At 37.0% G+C, this 10,610-nt stretch overlaps 1 protein-coding gene across 1 annotated transcript; it reads left to right on the top strand.

Moving 5' to 3' along the window:
* On the top strand, positions 7,250–7,585 carry LOC107607395. The gene has a single exon (XM_016309358.1). It carries the CDS (start codon positions 7,250–7,252, stop codon positions 7,583–7,585), a length of 336 nt encoding a protein of 111 aa, XP_016164844.1.

Here is a 10,610-nt window from a genome sequence, read left to right as displayed (position 1 = left end):
ATAAATTGAGCTAGATAGAAGCATCAGTCATTTACATTTCTTTTGTGATTGTAGTATGCATAGAAAACAAGCCAACCATGAACATTGAGTTGCTATTCTTCTTACCTTGGATTGTTAATCTCTATTGCATGATTCTTTTCTTTCTTGGGGACAAGCAAGGTTTAAGTTTGGTGTTGTGATGACATGTCATCATGTCATGTTTTTCTATACTTTTTCATACAAGAAATTGATGATTAGTTCTTAAATATTGAATGCTTTTGTGCGTAAATGCTATATTTCTTTGATCTTTTGATTTTATAAATTTTGTAGGAAATAAGTGGAAAAAGAAGCAAACTAGCACAAAATCAGCTCAAAAGAAGAAAAGAAGAATTTTGGGGCACGCTTTGAAGATTGAGCACACTTTGGAACCTTAAGCCACGCTTTTAAAAGCGTGGCCCATGACCATGAAGCCGTGGCCTTATTATCATGAAATATTACGCATGCATGCATTTAATTAGAATGAATTAAATGAATGAGCTTTACGGAATTACTAAGTAATTAAAATTAGTGAAAGCATGCATGCGTTTGATTAATTGATATCATCATGAACCATGCATTGGCATTGAAGAATGAATGAAATGAATGCATTATTAATTAAAGCCAATGGAAGAATGCATGAAGTGCATTATTAAAGCAAATTGCTTTAATGTAATGTATTGGCATTAATTAATGAATGCATGCATGATTATTAAATACCAATGAATAAATAAATGAACACTAGCATTCATTAGGAAATGAGCACTAAGTTGGCAATGAAAGCAATGAAGCAAGCGTTCAATTAATTGAGTGCTACGTTCATTTGAATGAACATTTTCGGGCCCTCATGCAAGGAAAGCCAAGCCAGCAAGGGTCGAAGAGGGGCACACCTGAATAGAAAGGGCGCTACGTTCTCTTCACTCACTGAGCGCTACACATGATAAGGAAATTGGCAAAAGGGGACAGCCAGGGCTTGAAAAAGGGAACCTCACACCAAGGGAGCGCTACGTTGCAACTTCCAACTGAGCGCTATGGGCAAAAGAAAATTGGCACAAGGAGGATCAACCAAGGCTCGAAGGAAGGCACACAAGGAGCATGTAGCGCTACGTTGATAATCCTCACTGAGCGCTCCACTGGAGCATGCCTCCAACCAAAATTGAACCAAGCAATTCTAACCCATGCCACTTGAACCAAGCCATCCGGATCCAGTCCTCTTCAAATCCAAAGCAAGAAAAGCCCATTATCATCACTCAAAGGCACAAGAGATAGTTAGAATAGGAATTTCATCTAATTGTAATTTGTTTTTAATTTCAATTTCATTTTAATTTTGTAAAAGCCTATAAAAAGGCATTTGTTCCATTTTAGAAAAGAAGGCTGGCTCTGCTAGAGAGCAGTAGGAGTAGGATAGAAAGCTCTAGTAGAGAGCTTAGTTCTCTTTTCCCTTTTCTGAAATTTTACACTTCTGTTATAATTAAATTCAACTTGGTTTATAGAATCTGAAGTTCTTCTTCTTTCCATTTGCAAATTTCCTTCTGCAACTTTACATTTGAGCTTGCTATGATCTGAATTAATTTTTCATTCAATTTAAATCTTCCTGCAATTCTGTTCCTCTGGAATTTATATTTGAGTTTGCTGTGAGCTTGATTTAAAATTCCTGCACATTTACATCTTCTGCAATTGTTCTCAAGATCTCTTCGATTGCTTGATTTATTGCTTTTTTTAATTTCTAGCACCCAGCCCCCTTTACATTTTGCTGCAATTTACTTTTCTTGCTCTCTAAGCTTTTGTCCAATCTACATTCTGCTGATTTACACTTGATGCAATTTACATTTCTTGTTCTTTAAGGTTCTGTCAATTTACTTCCTGCAAGTGAGATCTGCTGCAATTTTACTTTCCTTGTCATTTAAGCTTCATCTAATTTACATTCTGCTCTTTACTTTCACTACAATTTACTTTCTGCATCTTTAAAATTCCTACAATTTACATTTTGTTGGCTACATTTCATTCAATTCACCAATGTTAGCTTGACTAAACTAATCACCCACTAAAGTTGCTTGATCCATCAATCCCTGTGGGATCGACCTCACTCTAAGTGAGTTTTACTACTTGATGCGACCCGGTACACTTGCCGGTGAGTTTTGGTGTAGGAATCTAAATTTTGCACCCATCACTTGGCATTTTCTATTGTGTGGGAATCGACCAAGGTATGGTTTCAGTTTCCTTTATGTAAATGTAATGTTCCTGGACACTTAGGCTAGTCGACCATAAGATAGGATTGAATGATGTTGGCATATGCTTAATTATAGATGAAATTATGTTGTGTGATGAAGAGGAGTATATGGAATATTGGAATGTGGAATATATAATTATGATGGATATTGATGAGTATAATGATGTAACGTTGTGAAGATAGTGTTTCTGATGTTAGAAATGGATCGGTGAAAATTGTGAATAATAATTATGAGTGTTGATTAATGATTGAATTGGAAATTATGGATTTATAGTGATTTATGGTGTAATGGTTGAGTGAATTAGGTATGGAATTGATGGAAATGATATGAAATGGTAAGTTGCTGTGTGTGGTGGTGTTTTATGATGGTTGAGTAGGCTTTGATATTGTTTTTATATTAAGAGATTGGGGAATTTTAGGTTTTAGTGTTTTTGGTAAGAATGGGTTTTAGGCCAACTTTGACGGATAATATCTTGAGCTACAACTTTTAAAGTTTAATAAATTTTGTATCAAATTAAAGATAATTTAAAAAGCTTTAAATCGGTATAGATTTCGTGGAAATCAGAATTTTGTAGAAAAATATATGATCGTTGGAAGTTGGTGTCAGAAATCTGATTTCTGTGATGTTGTAGAAATTGACTTCTGGTTTGTATTCGCACGCACACTGTCGTGCGCATGCTCTAAGCAAGGGCTTTGCTTTGACTTGTGCGCACGCACACCTGGTAATTTTTTAGAAAACATGCGTCTGCACACACTTGTGTACACGCACACACAGTGATATGCCTACTGTTGAGAGTATTCGCACACTCTAGTGCGCACACACATCCTGTGAAATTTGTAAGTTGTGCGTAGGCACAACATCGTGCGCATGCACACGCTGGGAAGTGCCTTCTATTGAGGGCGGGGCACGTATCTATGCGTGCACTCAAAACTAAAGATTTTACCTTCTGTGCGTACGCACACCTTTATGTGTATGCACACTTTGCGAAAACCCTCCTGGGAGTGCATATGCACAACCTTCTGCATATGCACACTGCCTTGTTTTTCAATAAAAACCTTGTTTTTAACCGTTTTACTTTCCCAGCAAGCTTGCAAACGTCTGTAACACTTGTTTAAAACCTTTTTGCCACTTTTAGGGTCTTGAATCAAGGAAGAAAACAACAAAGGAATAAAAGGGGTATTTTTAGTTATGAGTTTAGAGCTAGTGACATAGGTTTTTGGAATGTCCATGTAAATCATAGCTTGAATTGGTGAAGGATAAGTTGTGAAGTATAGGTTTGAATAGATTTTTGAGAAATGGAAATTCTTATGATGAATTTGAGATGTTGGAAACTAGTGATGGTTATGATGAGTTGAGAATTTGGAAAGTAATGATGAAATTGTTGGATTATATGGGAGTGTTCCGGGCCTATTGATGAGTGGATATTTTATACATTTTTAGTACCATTTTCTCATTGTTTTCAGTATGTTTTGTTAAGTTTTATTAAGTTTTAGTAGGTTTTAGTATAAAAATCACTTTTTGGATGCTACTTTGAGTTTTTTTTGGTTTTTCTATGATTTTAGGTGATTTTTGGGTGATTTTGGCAATTTCTGAAAATGTCTGATTCAGAGGCTGAGAAAGGACTGCAGATGCTGTCAGATTCTGACCTTAGTGCACTCAAACGAGTATATATGGAGCTACAAAGGTCCAAATGGAGTGTATCTTCGTTCATCAATCTAATGAGACCGGGTAGAATGAGTGTAGACCCGTTTTCTACATGTGTTCTTTCAAGTCCTTAGTAGGATAGTATTGAACCACAAGCTTGATTATACATCTCTTAGACGGCTAATCCACGACTTCCTTGGGGACATGGGAACATCTGTTCAGTCGAGGTAAGGGGCGATTAGGGCCTTTGTGGTATAAGCTAGGATCATAAAGCTTCATTCTCCGATTCGGAAGATCCGACATTGTCTGTGGGATTTCGAGTAGGATCTTCAAGGGACTGAATTGCTAGAGCTTCACCTTCATTCAGATTGGATGACCATTAGCATCGGCGTTTGATCTGAAGTAGAGGAGATTAATGACTACGAGCCTTGGCGTTAATCACTTACAGCTTGCCATGGAATGAATCATCCATTTTTGAAGTAGAAAGTGAGAAAAGTTGATCCAGAAAGAGAAAGCATCTCCAAAGCCTCAACCGCTCTCCTATCATTGATTTAACACCAATCCAATAACTCTTTTCTTATTATGTTTTATGCGTTTTTCAACCAAACAACCATCTTTTCTAATCGCCTGACTCAGATCTGCAAGATTGCCATTGCTTGCTCAATTCGACAATCTCCGTGGGATTCGAACCTCACTCACCTGAGGTATTACTTGGACGACCCGGTGCACTTGCTAGTTCATCTGTGCGAAAGTTTGCGGAGTCAATTTCATGCACCCAGTTTTTGGCGCCGTTGCGGGAGATTGTTCTGAGATTGACAAACTACCGGACTATCTTGCTGTTTAGATTAGGTACTTTTTGATGTTTAATTGTTCTTTTAATTGTGTTTCTTGTTTTCTTTTTCAAAAATTTTTCGAAACCTTTTCTTCTCTTTAGTAATCTTTTTCTTTTGTTTGAGTCTTGTGTCAGTCCTTAAGTTGGGAACCTTTTCTTGAGTTTTTGGAAAATTGTTCTTGTTTTTCTTCTTGGTATTCGAATTGTTCTTGGTGTTTTTCCTTGTTTGATCTTAAAAATTTTAAGTTTGGTGTCTCTTAGTTATTTTTCTTTAAAATTCGTAAATCCAAAAAAAATATTTATCTTATCTTTCTTCAAATTTTCGAAAATCTTGCTACCTTTTCTTATCTTGATTTAAAAATTTTAAGTTTGGTGTTTTCTTATTGGTAAAGTTTCAATTTTTAATTTTAATTTTAAGATCTAATCTTTTCACATCTTTATCATATCTTTCCTTTCAAAAAATTTTCAAATCTTTATCACATCTTATCTTTTCAAATCTTTATCTTATCTTAAATCAATTTCAAATTTTAAAATCAAATCTTTTTCAAAATTCAAATTCAAAAATTTTCAAAATCAAATCTTTTCAAATCTTTTTAATTCTTATCTTATCTTGTTTCACTTATTCTTTCAAATTTTCAAAATCAAATCTTTTACTTTATTTTCAAATCTTATTGATTAGTTGGTTACTTATTTTATCTTATTCTTTTCTCTTTCCTCTTTTTCAAAACTTCCTAACTAATTTCTCTCTCTTATTTTCGAAAATCATCTACTTATTTCTATCTCTTCTTTTTTGAAAATTACCTTTAATTTTCAAATCTCCTTTTTTAGTTAATTGGTTGTCATATCCTTTCTTAATCTTTCCTTTTCTTATTTTTTTGATTTTTTTAATTAAATATTTTATTTTATTTTTTGAACTAGTTCTTATTTTATTTATTTATTTTTGATATTTGAAAAAAAATATTTTATTTCTTGTTTCTTTTTTGGTATCTCACTGGGAGCTCTCTATACTTTGACATAGAGACTCCCACTTTTCTTTGTCTCTTGCTTGTGCAGGAATACCAAAAATCACTATGGATCCAAATGAAGATGCACAACCTAGAAGAACTTTGGGGTCTTATACAGCTCCCACTCCTGACTTCTATGGAAGGAGCATTAGTACACCTCCTATTGGAGTAGACAATTTTGAGCTCAATCCACAGTTGATCATCCTGGTAGAAAAAACTTACCAGTTTTATGGGCTTCCACAAGAAGATGCCAACAAGTTTATATCATATTTTTTGCAGATCTGTGACACTGTAAAGACTCATGGAGTGGATCTTGAAGTCTACAGGATGATGCTCTTCCCATTTTCTTTGAGAGATCAAGCAAAAGATTGGTTGGATGTCCAACCTAAGAAAAGTTTGAACACCTGAAGTGAGTTAGTCAGCAAATTTCTAAACAAGTTCTTTCTACCAAGGAAGCTGACTAAGCTATAGAGGGATATTCAAACTTTTAAGCAAGAAGAGAGTGAGTCTCTTTATCTTGCCTGGGAAAGGTACAAGTTGATGCCCAGAGAATGTCTCATTGAAATATTCATAGAGTGGGTCAAGCTGGATATCTTCTATGACGAACTCTCTGAAAGAGCCAAGGTATCCTTGGATAACTCTGTTGGTGGCTCTTTACACATGACAAAAACTCTGGAGGAAGCCAACGAACTCATTGAGATGGTGGCTAACAACCAATACCTATACTCATCAAAGAATACCTCAATGAAAAGGGAAGACAACGGAGTGACAACCGAATCTGTTATTCATGAACAAATTAAATCTTTAGTCCAGAAGCTGAACTTTCTCACATAACAAGTGTTGAAACTGCAAAGTTCAGTTAACAACCCTCCTCCTCAACCTCCACAGCCTCAGAGCACTCTTGACTTGGCACCTGCAGTTGTAGAACTTGTAAAGAGCCAGCAAGGCTTTATGTAGGAGACCAAAGCCTCCATAAGGAATATGGATGCACGGTTGGACCAGGCAGAGTAGCACTTGTCTGCACAGATAAGAGAAGAGTGCCAAGCCATCTAATTAAGGAGTGGAAGGATACTGAACAACAAACCCCATAGCCATAAGAGGCAAGAAGAGGAGGAGCTGACAAAAGGTGAGCAAACTACAGTCTAGGGCACCTCTAAGGGCATTAAACACCCAGAGAGGAATGCTACTGGCATCCAACGCCTGGAAAGGGGCAGTACTTCTGGTGTTGAACGACATGAAGGGGGTAACAAGGGCATTGAACGCCCAAGCAGGGGTGATCAGACACGTGCAAGTGATGATAACACACCCCCTAAGCAAGCCAATAACCCCCCTTCAAGTACTATGGCACTCAACCTACATCAACTAAGGTTGATGAGTACAAGACCAAGATTCCATTTCCCCAGAACCTCTGTCAAGTAGAAAAAGATAAACAGTTTTCCCGCTTTGTAGACTATCTCAAGATACTAGAGATCAAGATCCCTTTTGCAGAAGCTCATGAACAGATACCTTCTTATGCTAAGTTCATGAAAGACATATTAAGTCACAAGAAGGATTGGAGAGAGGTAGAAATAGTCCTCCTCATTGAAGAATGCAGTGCAGTAATCCAGAAGAGTTTACCAGAGAAGCTTCAGGATCCTGGGAGCTTTATGATACCATGTACCCTAGGGGACGCCTGCACAAGGACAGCCCTATGTGATCTGGGAGCAAGCATTAACCTGATGCCTGCATCATTAATAAAGAAGCTCTGCTTGACTCGAGAAGTCAAGCCAACCTGCATACGCTTTCAATTGGCTGATGGCTCTGCCAAGTTTCCACTAGGTGTGGTGGAAGACATTATTGTTAGGGTTGGAACATTGTGATGCTGGAAATGGACGAGTACAAAGAGTGCATCCCTTATTTTAGGAAGTCCCTTCCTAGCTACAGGTCGGAACTTCATTAATGTTCAGAAAGGGGAAGTAACCCTGAGAGTTAATGAGGATGAATTCGTGCTGAATACTGTCAAAGCTCTGCAGCACCCAGACACCTGATAAACCCCAATTTGTGGTTTATCTTGTGTTGAATTTAGGAGATTTTATCAAATTTTCTCGCATTTATTCAATGAAACAGCATAGTTTTGTGAATTTCTCCTAATTTGGGCCTAAGAGTAAAAACATGCTTTTTAGGCCTTTAAATTGATAAATTTAATTCACTTTAATTCTATTCGATGCCTTGATATGTTTGTTAAGTGATTTCAGGATTAGAAGGCAAAGATTGGGTTGAAGGAATGAAGAAAAAGCATGCAAAAATGGAGAATTCATGAAGAAATGAGGATTTGCAGAACTCAAGGCCACGCGCACGCATCACCCACACGTACGCGTGAGAAGGAGATTCACCAGCGACGCGCATGCGTCACCCACACACACGCGTGAAGAGGAATTTTTCAATGAGACGCGTACGCGTGATCCATGCATACGCGTGACAAGCTGCACGTGACTTCACTAAAGGCAAAACACTGGGGGCGATTTCTGAGCTCAAGGAGGCCCAAATCGAACTTATTTCTGATACTTTTCAACCCAAGGATTGGAAGGGAATGGAGGGGGGAGTCATAGTAGAGTTTTCATCATGTTTTAGAGTAGAATTCTAGAGAGAGAGAGGCTCTCTCCTCTCTCTAGATTTTAGTGTTCTTATTTCAATTTCCTTTTATATCTATATTTCAATCTTGTTTCATTTTAGTTTCCTTTACTTTTATTTATTCTAGCATTTTAGTTTATCTACTTCTCATGCTAATTTCTTATTTTTCTCTCTTTTATGTTTATGTTTATGCACTCTTATTGATTCCAATTTCCTTTTAATGAAAATTTATATTTCTATGTCTCTTGATGTTTATCTCACTTGCTACTATTGATTTCTTGCTTTTGTTAGTTATAGCTTTCATTAATTCTGGCAATTTATGATGTTTACTTTTATTGTACTCTAGGTGTTTGTTAAAATGCTTTCTCTAGTTATTGAGTAGTTTTCTTTACTCTTGGCCTAGGCTAAGGGAATTGAGTGACCTTGAGTCATTGGGTCTCATTGAATTGGTGTTTTGAGCACCCTTAGTGGTCAACTTGATAACCATTGACGCTAACCTACTACTAAGTCAATTAGTAGCTAGGTTAGGATTTATGGATTGATGTTGATCAAGCATATTTGACATACTTCAAGTGTTGAAGTAGACATTGTACGTACTTCAAGCATAGAAGTAGACTAAATGGGTTGGTCCCTCATAATTGTCAATACATGGTTTGTAGACAAGGATGGATGATCTCAATTCATGTGCCTAGCCAAGAGTTCTTTCCCTTTCTTTATTAGTTATTGTCATTTACTATCTTATTAATTACTTTTCTTGCGAATTACCAAATCAAACCCCTTTGTTCCTTCATAGCCAATAATTGATCACCTCATTACAATTTCTTGTGAGACGATCCGAGGTTTGAATACTTCGGTTAATTTTTATTGGGGTTTGTACATGTGACAACCAATATTAAAATTTGATTGAGAGTTATTAGTTGGTTTGGAACTATGCTTACAACGAAGTTTTTTTTCTATTAAGAAATTTCTAGACCGACAATAATTCGCACTATCAAATTTTTAGCGCCGTTGCCGGGGAATTGCAATGGTGTTATGCTATTGGCTATTGTATATACGATGATATTGTGAATATGCTTCTTTGTTAGTTTTTACTTGCTTTAAGAGTTAGTTTTTATTAGCTCTTATTAGTATTTGTTTCTATTTTCTCTTGTCACTATGAATTCTCATCACTTTGGCTATGAGTTTCGCTACAATTATGTTGTAGGGAATGAAAGCTTCAACGAGGAACTACATTGTGGGAATGGATATCAAATTAGGGAGGAGCCACATGTTTATGGTCAACCTTCATGGCAACAACCTCCTCCAATATCTCATGGCTACAATCTACCCCATAATGTACATAATTATGAACCAATCCCTCAACATTGTTGTCAACCTCACTCACAAGCCTCATACCACCATTCACCTCCATATGATCCTAACCCATATCCACCATACCAACCACCATATGAACCATTCCTAGAACCACCATATTTCCAACACCAATACTCCGAAGAACCTCAAATTCCATATACACCACCTCAAGACTTTCACCAATTTGAACCACCTTTCAACTACAATACCTTCCCCTCAAATAGTGAACCCTCTCTTCCACCACCACCTTTATTCAACGAATTTTTCCAACCCCTAATGTAAGAGCAACAAGAGCTTCTAGCTAGGTGCCAAAAGTAAGAAGAAGAGCAAAAGATGCTAGGGAATTTGTGGCTAGCTTGACCAAAGTGATGAACCACGTGGTATCATTGTGCTTAAATATCCAAGACACTCCCATTGTTGAATATGGAGGATTAATTGAGGAGCACAATGAGAAGGAGGATTTGGAGCTTGAAGGAGAAGGAGAGGTGTTGAGGCAAGAAGTGCAACAAGAGGAGGAAGCCGAGATTGTTGAACAAGAGGAAGGAGTGGTTGAGGATTTAAGAGATGTTGAGTGCAAAGAGGAATCTCAAATTGAAGAGCCTTCTTCCATGGAGTTTGAAAATGATGTTAAATAGGATAGTGCACAACCTCCAAGGCACAATGTGATTGAAGAATTGGAAGAAGTAGTGCAAGCAACAAGTCTTCCTATTTATGATGATTACGCATCAACATATGATCCTCTTGAACTTGATGGATCCTTCCCCATTGAACATGGAATTGATGTTGAGGTAGATTTCACTCAACCTCCTACTTATGATTTGAGTAATGAGAAAAAGATAGAGGACATTAGTGGAGAACCATGTGAACTTGAGGAAATTTGGCAAGAGGTAGAGCTTGAAGAACATTGTCAAGTGGTGGAAG

Source organism: Arachis ipaensis, chromosome B07 (assembly GCF_000816755.2).
Source record: "Arachis ipaensis cultivar K30076 chromosome B07, Araip1.1, whole genome shotgun sequence".
In the NCBI taxonomy this organism is placed as follows: Eukaryota; Viridiplantae; Streptophyta; class Magnoliopsida; order Fabales; family Fabaceae; genus Arachis; species Arachis ipaensis.
This window is presented reverse-complemented; position numbering and strand designations above follow the sequence as displayed.

Bases quoted from the DNA above. Each gene is read 5' to 3' on its own strand.
- LOC107607395 (XM_016309358.1), top strand. From the start codon at position 7,250: ATGAAAGACATATTAAGTCACAAGAAGGATTGGAGAGAGGTAGAAATA.